This window comes from Cibotium barometz, chromosome 1 (genome assembly GCF_041138505.1).
Source record: "Cibotium barometz isolate CiBa-2024 chromosome 1, ASM4113850v1, whole genome shotgun sequence".
Classification (NCBI taxonomy): Eukaryota; Viridiplantae; Streptophyta; class Polypodiopsida; order Cyatheales; family Cibotiaceae; genus Cibotium; species Cibotium barometz.
The window spans coordinates 66,354,395-66,368,784 of record NC_141046.1 but is presented as its reverse complement, the minus strand read 5'-3'; the positions used below and the strand labels follow the sequence as shown (position 1 = coordinate 66,368,784).

At 44.1% G+C, this 14,390-nt stretch overlaps 1 protein-coding gene across 4 annotated transcripts in view; it reads right to left on the bottom strand.

Annotated features, from left to right (window-relative positions):
* Nucleotides 1-13,653, bottom strand: part of LOC147642347 (dynamin-related protein 3A-like) — a 35,088-nt gene extending 21,435 nt beyond the window's left edge. For 2 of the 4 annotated variants that reach the window (XM_086805543.1, XM_086805562.1), the window contains exons 1-5: nucleotides 13,397-13,574; nucleotides 12,263-12,697; nucleotides 11,706-11,988; nucleotides 11,506-11,534; nucleotides 11,324-11,425 (exon numbers count right to left, since the gene is read on the bottom strand). In XM_086805543.1, the coding sequence (XP_086661669.1) occupies nucleotides 11,324-11,425; nucleotides 11,506-11,534; nucleotides 11,706-11,988; nucleotides 12,263-12,664 (816 nt within the window). In that variant the 5' untranslated portion in view covers nucleotides 12,665-12,697; nucleotides 13,397-13,574. Of the gene's footprint in view, nucleotides 1-11,323; nucleotides 11,426-11,505; nucleotides 11,535-11,705; nucleotides 11,989-12,262; nucleotides 12,758-13,396 lie in introns of all 4 variants that reach the window. The other 2 variants (XM_086805553.1, XM_086805534.1) reach the window with 2 other exon arrangements.
* Nucleotides 13,654-14,390: the final 737 nt, after the last annotated feature.

Genomic DNA, 14,390 nt, shown 5'->3' with positions numbered 1-14,390 from the left:
ACATACAGGAGAGGTATATGAAAGCCGATGGAGAGGCCACTAGTAATGCTGAGCTTGCACATGATCAAGAGTAAGCCATATGAGATTGTGCGAGCGGAGATGGGGACTGCCCCTATCGTGACAGAGGCTCTTTTCCAAACATAACACCTTTTGGATCCGCTCAAGCTCAATGCTCATACAATTCGATGACGTAGGTATGTGAGCTCCCTCCAAAAAAAAACACTTAGAAAGTTTAGCATATAATTGTTCCCATCTCAAAATCCCCAAGACTACCTTGAGATGCTCAACATGCTCCTCGAGGGTACGACTATAGACTAAAATGTCATCTAAGAACAGAACAATGAATTTCCCTAAATAATCTCGAAAGAGATCATTCATCATTTGCTAAAACGTAGCAAGAGCATTTGTGGGCCCAAAAGGTAATACGAGAAACTTGTAATGGCCATATCGCATATGGAAACCTATCTTAAAGACATGCTCCTCATATATACGTATCTCGTGATAACCAATACGAAGGTCAATCTTCGTAAAATAAGCAGCACCCTGCAACATATCTATCAAATCATCCGCTCTGGAAAGAGGATACCTATTGTAACTTTATTCAACTTTTTATAATTCACACGCATCCACCATGTACCGTCCTTGTGCTTCAAATGCACTAGAGCTCCCTAGGGGAGATTTAGTCCTACGTATTTGTCCCATCCAGAGATATATGCCGACAATTGTTGGGCAACCTCGTCCTCTTCCAGCTGGCTCATCTTGTATTGTGGATTGGAACCAAATTAATCTTATGGTTTACCAACTGTAAAGCCTCCATAGGACCACCTGATACTGTCACCATTTGGCCACCCGAATGGGTCACTCTTGCTTTCACACTATGTACATATTGGATTGGTGTCCATGGCTTATGGAATGTCCCTATGCATGTGATTGACACGTGTCATGCTGTATAGTTGGATATGATATTCCGCTGGGACTTGACGTTATCATGCCCGGAATATCTGGAGGACTTGGCTTTCCGCTGGGACTTGTGCCTTTGTGTACATGCCCGGAAACGCCTGGAGGATTGGCTTTCCACTGGGTCTGGTATCGCATATACTTGCCTGGAAACACCTGATCTTATATGGTTTCATGAACGGAAATTGCTCATGCCAATGCTGCATTGCATAGCATCTTTATGTGCTCGCCTGCAAATGAAATTGCATGCTGTTTTCATGCCTGCATGACCTATGTGTAGTTCCGGACTAGGAGACGCCCGCCCGTGAACCGTGCGTGTGAAACTGTCTGCTGAAATGGTTGTGTGGCATGTGAACAAGTGGTAAGTGTTACCCAATCTAGGCTCAAATAGCCCTTAGGACTTAGCCAATATTTATAAGTGAGTGCGTTCCCACTTCATTAAAGTTTGGGCAACCAAAAGTCTTATAAATTATGACCACTTCCAAGTTCACACTCACTGAAGTCCCGAGGCGGACAAGACTCAATGTCCAGGACCTGATCTTCCTTTTTACTCATAAATGGGCATCTCCCCATGTCCTCTCACCTGATTGGACCCCAATTCACTTACTTATTAAGAGAAAATTCGTGTTTTCTCTTCATGAGGATTTTTGGAGGCTGAAAACTCTGTTTTTCCACCATTTCTCTCCATTTCCAAGCTCTCCATAGCCATACCCAACTTGCTAGGGTGTTTTCCAAGCTTCCAAGAGTGTTTCCAAGTGCTAATCACTCTCCTACTCACTCCCAATGACTGAAATTCAGCAAAACAACTCTCATTTTTGCTGTAATTTCTGGTCTTTTTGCTGAAAACCCTAATTTCAGCCTTCCTTTCTCAAGTTGAACCATAGGGGAAGCTTTCCCAGGGTTCCCTTTATCCTCTTGAAGACTTTTGTCGCAAAGGATTGCGGCAAATCGAAGATATCAACACTTCTAAAGCTTCCAACGCGAAGGCTTCCGCTTGCAACAACTTCTATGAAGATTGGTAAGCTAATTGGACAATGTGTTGTCATTACTTACTTAGTAGAAGGGCAGGACTCCTTGTTTAGCCGCCCTGTGTAGTATTTCTCTTGTCCTATGTGCTCTTGAAGATGTTGCTACCTTGCTTGGTAGAACATAGAGCCAATGGTAGAGAATATGGGCACTGAAGTTGGGCCGGGCATCAAGGCAGCTCCTTGGTGATCTACATCGACATACCATTGTTTTCTAAATGCTGAATTTCATATGCATTGGCATGGAGGATTTGGCAATGGATGCCCGTGAAGCTATGTATTGAATTTCTCCAATAGTAATACAATTTACTCAAGGGAGGGGTCGGCCGTTCTGGCTCATTGTGTGTCTCTTGTCAATTCAGCAATTTACTTCTTATATTTGAGCAAGTGTTCTTCAAATCTTAGTGTATTTAAGTGTATTGATTAGCATTGTGTTCAACCAAGTTACATTGGTATCAGAGCATACGGTTCTCTTTCACTTCTATCGTGAGAGACGATCACCGTGAACACTAGCTATCTCTACACTTAGAACATTATGGACAGCCATACAATGAATGTTGGAGATGCTAATACAAGAGGCAGGGACAATGAAATGCATGCCTCCAATGCTTTACAGGATGAGCAAACTCATGTGGTGCACAATAGGGAACATGAATATGTGAGACAGCCGTCCCGTGGCAAAGAGAAGATGCAAGAAGAAGAGTCCATAGTTTTGAGGGCTGAACTTACTCGTATGCAGGCTCTTCTCCATGCACAACAAGAAGAATTGAATCTCTATCGCCGCGAGGATCCATTGGTACATGATCGTTTGAAGGCCAAGAAAGCTGAATCTTATATGGATCATGCAATGGCAATGATTGCTCAAGAGTTGCACATGCAACCGAGGGATGCAGCACGTGCATACTTGGCTCGTACCAAGGATGCCTATGCAGAAAAGGCAACCATCCCACATGTCTTGGAATCCCCACTGGTGCCCGAACAAGAACTTATGTCTAAGAGGATAAATCTCCATGCTATGGGAGAGGAACAATCAGTGACTTCACGCCATGCAAGAATACCTCATGTAGCCCGTGAAGGATACAATGTTTATGGCAGTGGTCAAAATGTATGTCAAATGCCATTGCCGGCTGAAAATGTACATACACAACACATGCAACATGGACTGCAATTTTCTGTTGGTGCAGGGTATTCCGCGTATCTCGCATGCCTCATGTCTTCGAGTGTGCTCGTGAGGGAGAAGTTATGGCTGAAAATGTATCAATGCATGTTGAGGGGCCAACCATGCCTCATGCTTACAGGACACATGTATCTATGCCTTATGCATCACCTTTTGGTCCAAAAATGATGCCAGTCACAGGAGCTGTCCCAATGGACAAACATGGGGGAAAACATGTTGAGATGCACACACATGCATCAAAGTCTCGTGACTTCAAAGCCGGAGACAAATCTGTGAAGTTTAACACATATCATGGGAAATATGATGCATCAAAGGCACTTGCTTTTATTGCCCTGTTTGATATTGCTTTCAGTGATGAGGATTTGTAACGTGCGGAAGCTCTGGGTAGTCTTCTTTCAGCCCTAAACACTCTTGAAAACCTTCTGATGCAAAAACGCACCATCTGATGCAAAAACTGGGTAGTCTTCTTTCAGCCCTAAACACTCTTGAAAACCTTCTGATGCAAAAACGCACCATCTGATGCAAAAACGCAGGTAGAGAGAGAGTAGAGAGAGAGAGTGAGAAGTGCTGGAATTTCAGTATATACTATGGTACAAAAAGGTACATATCTTTGCAGCCATGGGCTGCCTTCATAAAAAGGTTGTTAACCCTAAAATCTGTCCCCTATGGGACCTCTAAGGATCCAATCCCCTAGTGGGAGAGAATCAATAAAGCCTTGAGCATGTGGACCTTTTTATATGAGTCTCTGCTGGTCGGCCAGTTCCATGTCCAAACAATCACTTTTTGCCCTGCCCGATTGCTGCTGGTCCTTTGTCTTTGATGCGCATGCTGCCCACTCTCTGCTGACGTAAGCCGACATCTCCTCTGGCAGCCAGCATACACTGTCCTCTGCAGCCGACAGCCATCTGATCCATGCTCTGCTCCATGTCCACCTCAGATGAGACACCTGAGGCTCTGATCATTCTGGTTCTATCTGGTTCTGCTCTTTATCTGGCTGCCTCTTCTGGATCTAGCCCTGAGAATGTCCATGGCATCTATGATGCACATGACATCCCCCTCTGCTAAACTTGATGACGGGAATCCAACCTGCTCTTGGATGACTGTCATCATCCCAATCCTGTCCCGAAGTCCCTCTGTCATCATCCAACCTGCTCTTGGATGACTGTCATCATCCCAATCCTGTCCCGAAGTCCCTCTGTCATCATCCATTCCTGGCAACCCTTTCTCTCTGAAAATCCGGTCTGCTCTCCAAACCACTCTGTCTCTGATGAAGATCTATGCATCTGGTCTTCCTCTAGTCCACAATCCATTCCTGCCCTGACTTTGAACACCGTCTTGGTCTTCATTCCTGGAACTGAGTCTGGCACTCTCACATCACCCTTGGAGGATCAACCTCCCTTGGGACCGTTCCCTTAGAACCTATCTGGCTCACGGAACTGCCATCCCCATCTGGCACTGTGGAACACCACCAACAAACCTCCTGGGAGTTCTTCCCGATCTGTGTTCCCGCCTTGGGCTTCGAATCTGTGTACTTTCCTGTACCTTGGACCTGTACACCATCATCTGGGACTGAATCAGTGTTTAGTTTTGCTGAGCCTGATGCTCTGATACCAATGTAACACGCGGAAGCTCTGGGTAGTCTTCTTTCAGCCCTAAACACTCTTGAAAAACTTCTGATGCAAAAACGCACCATCTGATGCAAAACGCAGGTAGAGAGAGAGTAGAGAGAGAGAGTGAGAAGTGCTGGAATTTCAGTATATACTATGGTACAAAAAGGTACATATCTTTGCAGCCATGGGCTGCCTTCATAAAAAGGTTGTTAACCCTAAAATCTGTCCCCTATGGGACCTCTAAGGATCCAATCCCCTAGTGGGAGAGAATCAATAAAGCCTTGAGCATGTGGACCTTTTTATATGAGTCTCTGGACACTTTATGCTGGCCGAGTGCTGGTCGGCCAGTTCCATGTCCAAACAATCACTTTTTGCCCTGCCCGACTGCTGCTGGTCCTTTGTCTTTGATGCGCATGCTGCCCACCCTCTGCTGACGTAAGCCGACATCTCCTCTGGCAGCCAGCATACACTGTCCTCTGCAGCCGACAGCCATCTGATCCATGCTCTGCTCCATGTCCACCTCAGATGAGACACCTGAGGCTCTGATCATTCTGGTTCTATCTGGTTCTGCTCTTTATCTGGCTGCCTCTTCTGGATCTAGCCCTGAGAATGTCCATGGCATCTATGATGCACATGACATCGATGAGGATTTCACTCAGAAATCCATGATCCGGCATGTAAGCATGTTCATGAAAGGCACTGCTGCCCATTGGTGGCTCACGGAGAAGCTCTCACCGAATCCTGTTAGATCATGGGAAGAGTTCAAGGAGAGGTTCTATGCTCAATTCTTGCCTCCCAACGCATTGAATGAGATAACAATGAAGTGGGATTGGGTAAAGCAAAATGAGGGGGAATCGGTAAATGCATATGTACAAAAGTTTTGGAAAGTGCTCTTGGAGGTGTCTCCATTTATGCATGTCACCGAGGCGGAAAGGAAGAGAAGGTTTCAATCGGGATTGCAACCCGTGCACAAAGCGGGATTACAAATGTACCCTGGTCATACCTTACACCAATTAATCGCAGCCGCCACCGCCACCGAGCAATTGGAACTCAAATTGAGTCGATCCAATAAAGCTAAACCCTCATTTCAAGGCAAAGAGAGGGCTGTCCAAAACCTGCAAAATGATGGACAGCCACCTAAAAGGGACCAAAACCAAGCCAAATCAGGTCCAAAAGCTGAAAATAAGTTTGCTAAAAAGCACTCTTATAAGCCGGCAAACTTTGGTCTTAGTGCTTAGAAGAAGGAGCAATATATGCATGAAGGCAAATGCTTTACTTGTGGCAGCACTGAGCACATGGCAAGAGCATGCCCAAATAAGAAGAACAAAGCTGAAAATGCTAATGTACCGAAGCCTAATGTGCATATGGTTCCGGATGTGCAGGGCAACACTTCACATGATAGCAAAGATAGGGTTGTATGCAAAGCTTGGGGACAACTCAAAGATCAGTCCGCTTTGTTCATGTTTGATGATTGTGCATCTGAAAATTTCATATCCACTCAAATGGCAACTGCTTTGGGTATTGAAGTGGAGGACATGGGTCCTCAAATTGAAGCAGGGGCTACATTTGTTGGTAGAGAAGTGCAAGTCATGCCTATTTTTGGCAAGTTGCACATACACATTCAAGGCTATGTGGATCATGAGGATTTTCTTGTGGCGCCTTTGAATAGCTGTGATGTATTGCTTGGAAAGCCTTGGCATACACGTATTGATCCGTGCAAGGCTTACAAGACTAACAGGATCACCTTCATGCATAAAGGCCGAGAACATGTAATTGATGCTGGTGAAGAGGGTGATACCATTCCCCTTGTATCTCATGTACAAATTAAGAAAGTAATGAAAGAGAGTATTTTTGCGTACTTGATTTTTATACGAGATCCTGTAGAGAAAAATAATGTACATGTAAACACTCTTTGTAATGATAGGCTGAAATTTTTGCAAGAGCACAATGATTGTTTTGCTGATGAGTTACCAAATGAGTTACCACCTGTACGACCGGAAGATCATCGCATTGATCTTGTGCCGGGTAGCTCACCACCTAATAGACCAGCCTATCATGTAAGTGCATCCCAAAAAGAGGAGATCATGAAGCAAGTGAATGAGCTTCTTGAGAAGGGTTTGGTTCAGCCAAGCTCTTCTTCATATTGTTCACCCGTCCTCTTGGTTCAAAAGAAGGATGGATCCTTTCGTATGTGTGTGGATTATAGAGCTTTGAATAAGCTTACCATCAAGAATCGGTTTCCGATTCCACGCATAGACGACATCCTTGACAAGTTGGATGGATCGGCATGCTTTAGCCGAATTGATCTCAAGAGTGGATATCATCAAGTGCGTGTGGTACCTGAGGATGTACACAAAACTGCTTTTAGGACAGCATTTGGGCTTTATGAGTATCTTGTTATGCCTTTTGGTCTTACAAATGCCCCGGCTACATTCAATAGAATGATGGATCGCATATTCCGTGGGTACAGGAAATTTACAGGTGTCTTCTTTGATGACATCCTAGTCTTCTCGAAGACCGAAGAAGAGCATAAGCTCATTTGGCTATTGTTTTTGAAGAGCTCCATAAGCATAAACTCTTCATAAATGCAAAGAAGAGTGAGTTCTTCTTGTCAGAGATACATTATCTTGGGCATATTGTGTCCAAAGATGGAGTGCGGATGGATCCTGCAAAGATTGATGCAATTCGGAATTGGCCCAAATTGAGTTCGGTGCATGAGATCCGTAGTTTTCTTGGATTATGCTCTTACTACCGAACCGCAGGTTCATTCGGCACTTTGCATGGATTGCTTCTCCTTTGCATGATTTGACAAAGAAGAAGGCCGTGTTCAAATGGACTAATGTAGAGAGAGATGCATTCCTCAAATTGAAAGATGCAACTACTCATGGTCCAGTGTTGATCGTTCCGGATTTGCAAAAGCCTTTTTGTGTGGAATGTGATGCATCTGGAAATTGCATAGGGGCTGTCCTTAATCAAGAGGGACATGCCGTGGCTTATGAGAGTCGTAGATTGCATGATGCAGAGCTATCTCTTGGCATTTATGAGAAAGAGCTCTTGGCTGTAATTCATGCACTTACTATATGGAAACATTACCTTCTTGGGACTGATTTCACTATGAAGACAGATCACCAGAGCTTGAGGTATTTTCTTACTCAAACTAAGTTGTCAGAGAAGCATATGAGGATGGCCAATTTCCTCTATGTTTCATTTTCAGATCTTGCACACCCCAAGAAAGAAGAATGTGGTGGCCGATGCATTGTCACGAAAGCCGTATGTGGCAGCTATCTCGGTTGCCTCTCATGGGGACTTGTCTACCATGCGTGATTTGTATCATACGGATGTTGATTTTGCCACTATTTGGGCTGATTTGATGGCTGGTCATGCACATGCCTCATATGTGATCAAAGAGGGTTATCTCATGAAAGATAATTGCCTATGTGTGGTGTCTGACATGAGGCAAAAGGTTTTGGATGAGTGCCATGCTCCTCCATATGCTGGTCATAGAGGCATAATGCCTACTACGCACATGATTGAGCGGTATTTCTTTTGGCCAGGTATGCGGAAGGACATAGAGGCACATGTACGTGCATGTATCACCTATCAAAAGGTCAAATTTGATAGGCAAAAGGCACCAGGTTTGCTTCAGCCATTGCCTATTCCCACGCAACCATAGGAAAGTATTACAATGGATTTCATTATGGACTTGCCACGTACCCAACAGGGTAATGATGCAATTTGGACAATTGTGGACAAGTTTAGCAAGCAAGCTCATTTCTTGCCGGTCAAAAAGACCATCAAAGCTGAGCATATGGTTAAAATATATCTTGCACAAGTGTTCAAACATCATGGAATGCCCGTGTATCACAAGGAACGCAAGCTTACTGCAGGCAAGGTTGTGAGGCGTTATCTTGTGAAGTTTAAGAACTATCTTCCCATTGATGCTGAATGGGTAGATGAAGAGTTCTTTGGAGATTGCCCGCAATTACTACAGGCATATTTGGATGCATTTCAGTTACGGACAACTTTTTAGAAGCGGGGGGGAATGTCACCATTTGGCCACCCGAATGGGTCACTCTTGCTTTCACACTATGTACATATTGGATTGGTGTCCATGGCTTATGGAATGTCCCTATGCATGTGATTGACACGTGTCATGCTGTATAGTTGGATATGATATTCCGCTGGGACTTGACGTTATCATGCCCGGAATATCTGGAGGACTTGGCTTTCCGCTGGGACTTGTGCCTTTGTGTACATGCCCGGAAACGCCTGGAGGATTGGCTTTCCACTGGGTCTGGTATCGCATATACTTGCCTGGAAACACCTGATCTTATATGGTTTCATGAACGGAAATTGCTCATGCCAATGCTGCATTGCATAGCATCTTTATGTGCTCGCCTGCAAATGAAATTGCATGCTGTTTTCATGCCTGCATGACCTATGTGTAGTTCCGGACTAGGAGACGCCCGCCCGTGAACTGTGCGTGTGAAACTGTCTGCTGAAATGGTTGTGTGGCATGTGTACAAGTGGTAAGTGTTACCCAATCTAGGCTCAAATAGCCCTTAGGACTTAGCCAATATTTATAAGTTCACACTCACTGAAGTCCCGAGGCGGACAAGACTCAATGTCCAGGACCTGATCTTCCTTTTTACTCATAAATGGGCATCTCCCCATGTCCTCTCACCTGATTGGACCCCAATTCACTTACTTATTAAGAGAAAATTCGTGTTTTCTCTTCATGAGGATTTTTGGAGGTTGAAAACTCTGTTTTTCCACCATTTCTCTCCATTTCCAAGCTCTCCATAGCCATACTCAACTTGCTAGGGTGTTTTCCAAGCTTCCAAGAGTGTTTCCAAGTGCTAATCACTCTCCTACTCACTCCCAATGACTGAAATTCAACAAAACAGCTCTCATTTTTGCTGTAATTTCTGGTCTTTTTGCTGAAAACCCTAATTTCAGCCTTCCTTTCTCAAGTTGAACCATAGGGGAAGCTTTCCCAGGGTTCCCTTCATCCTCTTGAAGACTTTTGTCGCGAAGGATTGCGGCAAATCGAAGATATCAACACTTCTAAAGCTTCCAACGCGAAGGCTTCCGCTTGCAACAACTTCTATGAAGACTGGTAAGCTAATTGGACAATGTGTTGTCATTACTTACTTAGTAGAAGGGCAAGACTCCTTGTTTAGCCGCCCTGTGTAGTATTTCTCTTGTCCTATGTGCTCTTGAAGATGTTGCTACCTTGCTTGGTAGAACATAGAGCCAATGGTAGAGAATATGGGCACTGAAGTCGGGCCGGGCATCAAGGCAGCTCCTTGGTGATCTACATCAACATACCATTGTTTTCTAAATGCTGAATTTCATATGCATTGGCATGGAGGATTTGGCAATGGATGCCCGTGAAGCTATGTATTGAATTTCTCCAATAGTAATACAATTTACTCAAGGGAGGGGTCGGCCGGTCCGGCTCATTGTGTGTCTCTTGTCAATTCAGTAATTTACTTCTTGTATTTGAGCAAGTGTCCTTCAAATCTTAGTGTATTTAAGTGTATTGATTAGCATTGTGTTCAACCAAGTTACAGATACACAAGCTAAACACACAAAGTTAGTACATAAAGAAGGGTGCAAGCAAAATCACCTCCCAACCATAGATTCCATCAAGAATCACCCCCTAGCCAATGCCCCACAGGCCAAGCCAATCAACCCTGGCATCCCACACCACTAGAGCCTATCGTAAGGAACCTTCAGCAAGACCGCCATGTCTATGGCAGGAGTCCGGTCCAAGCACAAACCATCAACCAACTCTATGACTAAATGAATCACAATAACCCATAAGTCACTTATATAATGACCATTGCAGCTATAAATAGCCAATTACCCTAGATTATCAACAATAATGAACCCTAGGCACCTGTAACCTGGATGTGGCCTTCCCCTAATCCAAGGTTCCCCAACCTTGACCAGATTACGCCCTAATCCCAAGGATTAGTGTTAGGTACATAACACTTAGTAAGGGCCTTGAACCCCTTTCAACAGCTGTTTTTTTATTGTAATGCTACCCAAACCCGCACACACCTTGCACCTCTCCTGTCCATGCACTGCTCCTGTTCCCAGCCTGTCATTCTTGCATATTGCCTCAGGTACATGAAACCCTTATTATTGGTGCACTTAATCTACCAAACAACATACATGACGAGTTTTGGGGTGGCTTTCGGAATATACCCCTTCTGGGCTGTTTCACATGCCCTCAATCTAAGGGCCTTGAACCCCTTACAAGGGCTGCAATATCTCATTGTCAATACATGCCTCTGTTGGATGCCCCCTTATGATAAGGGCTCACAATGACCCACACTTAGGTAAACCCTAAACCCTAATGGTTCCTCTGAAGTTTGAACTCATTGCACATGCATCTATGTCTACTACTGCTTTTTCTTTTGGGACATTAACATCTACTTCACTGCTATGGATTCTTTTCCTTAAGAAACTAAACAGGAGCAAGCATATCCCAAACATGTAAACAAAGCCAATCTCTTTGAAAACTAAAAAAGGGTGAGATTTACCTCTTGACTTCGATTTACAACTCCTACATAACCAAGCCGAAGAGGAATGACATTCCCAAGAAGGAAGTTGCGAGCATCCGTTCCTCGATCCATTATATCCAACTGCTCAAAAAAGAGAGGTAAAAGCTGTAGAAGTTTCAACAGATGCTAACAAGTAATGAGCACAGTACAGGTCTGAATACCTTCGTTATTACACCAATCGTGCGAGACCCTGCCAAATTTCAAAATAAAGATAAAGGTGCAAGTCACAAAGTCTGGATATAACAGTAAAACAAAGCTCACAAAACAGTGGACAAACAGTTGACACACTTGGTAGTGATGTGTGAGAGCTGTTTAATACAACGATAAGATAATATGCTGGCAAAAAAATAAACGTTGATACCATCTGGGTCTGCCATCCTTGCCATTTGAAGGGCATCTGAGTTTGCAAGGTCAGCATTTGCTGGAGATACTGCCAGTATTATACATGTCTCGTGTTTGATGTAGGAAAGAATCATAGTTCTCACACGGGACTCTATATCACTTGGCTGATCACCTACTGGAACCTTGGTGATGCCAGGCAAATCCACTAAGGTTATGTTCAACACATTTGGTGAGAAGATCTTCAGCCGAATTTGCTTGTCACATATGCCTTTGTTTGATCCAAGTTCCCTCTCTGTCTCAGCCTGCAGGCATTCAAGAAATTGCGCTGACTTGCATAGAAGGCATTCAAGGCTAGCTTGTGAGAAGACAAATCCAAAAAACTGCATTGTTGTTGATTAGTAACATGGGAAAGCAAGCTTTAAGCAATTTCATACAAGCCATGGGCACCCACATCCAAACCCCCTCCAAATCTCACCCACTGGGTGAAGCTGCTGGTGTGCCAGCACACTGCCAGGAAGCACCACCACACACAAAGCCAACCAGGACAAACATCAAAAAGGTGAGAGCAAAATTTACCTGAATCTCCTTCCGAATTAGTGCAAAATCTGTGAAGCGCTTCCCTGGAGTGTGCAAAAATTCACCCCATTCCACAACTTCAGACTTGTCATCAAGTCTTCTGACTAACTGAATAAGCTGCAACACAAGAGGGCGGCGGGTGCAAATGTCCGAGCCTCGAGGCAAGAAGTCACGGCCAACAAGGGCCTCCAAAACACTGGATTTCCCGCTGCTCTGACTTCCAACCACTGCAACCTGTGGAAGATCAATAGTGGATGCGCTACCCAGCTGGGAGAAGATGTCTTGAAGCTTGTTCACCAAGGGGATTACTGTCTGGCCAATGGGAACACCTGGCATACCGTTGGCAGTAGGTGCAACAGGAGCCCCGCCCACCTCCACAGGCTGTGAGGGTTGTTGCGCCATTTGACTCTGCTTGTCTGCCTCCGTGGCTGACCACTGAGAGATATCGGGCGATGAAATGTTACGTGAAATCGTTCTTGTCTTCTCAAGAATTCACTGCTTCAAATTATGCTTTCAGTCAAAATTTAGACAAGGGTTCTAACATCACCCTGCAAACCCTAACCAAGGTGCACAAGACAAACTCCAAATTTTAAGAGTATGATAGCAAGAAAGGTTTCTTTCAAGGCATAAGCAAATGAGAGATGAGCAGAGCCACATAAATCCTAATCAAAGCACAGAAGTAAAGCTCTCGAGTCTTAGCGTTCAAATGGAATCCTAGATACATCAAAAACCTTAATACAGCACAAACCCTAATCGATCATTTGTACGGAAAACCCTAATTCATCGTGAGTAGGGCACAAGCCCTAATCGATCCTGAGTACGGCGCAAGCCCTTGCGGATCTCAAAACCCAAATGATAGCTAAGATCTCACTTAGGGTATAGCACGTATTCTAAGAACAAACCTTGTGTACGGGACAAAAGCTAATCGAGCACCCAACAGCTCTTGGGGTTTACAAGATCAAGCCCTCAAACAGCTTTTAGCGTTTTGAAACGTCTCTGAAGCCCTAATATCAAATGGGCACTGGTAAAGCTTCACCTTAACAAAAGTTGCTTACAAACCCTAACGCAAGACAAAACCTCCCGTTAACAGAAACGGAAGAACTCCTAGTGTAAGGCAAAGAAGCAAGCTCCAACCTGTTCCTGCGAAGCCCACTGCGCTGATGCTGTTCAAGATTAGGCCTTGTTCTGAGAGATAACCCCTGATTAAAATGAGCAGAATTACACAGCAATACGGCTGAGACTCTCCTGATCAAAACCCCGCAAGCATGCAATCGTAGGGACCACTCTAATTTTCTGCCCTTCGTTTGAATTTGAAGTCCTACGGGGACGAGATTATATAGCTGATTGATCCCTCAAGGCAAGTGAATTGATTCTTATGATGTGTAAGTATTGATACATACTAGTATTGGACCGGCGCGTTGCTGCGGGCAGGTAGAGTTCCAGAAAAAATAGGCTCAATTTCTCCAATTTAGGTCATGTTTTAAGTAAACACAATACATTATTTCAAGTGACTTCATATATACATATCTCACTCCATGTCTCGTAGATTTATAGCGAAAACAAAAATATCATAGTAATGGAGCATACGAAGATGCAAAAAAGGACCAATATTACATATTCTCAAAATGCACCATAAAATACGTATTCTCAGTAATGTCAGAATCAACAAATTACAGTGGCCAAAGCAACATACCCTTGTCCATGTACTCGCGCAAGCAAACAATTATACAAATAGGTCTTGCCCGATCCCCCCAGACCATCTAGGAAAAAAATGCCACATGCATCTGTCGCAATTGCATGCATTACAGCATCGAAAGCAACATGCTGGCTATCTGTTAATGTTGACTCCATAGCACTTGACAGGTTAGATTGTTCGACAGTATCAAAAGATCTCTCTTCCAAAAGCAATCTATTTTCACCCAAGACTTCCAAATCAGTTCTATTTAGTTCAGGCATTCCTTCAAAATCTGCCAATGTCCGTCTCTGAGCACGAAGAATTTATTATGTAGTAGTGCATGAGTTTCAGCTAATTGTTCAATACCAATAAACTGACCCCTGCTTCTCGATAACTGGTATAGAAAATCTTCTATCATTTCTTCTTGAAATCTCTTCCATAATATTCCTGGAC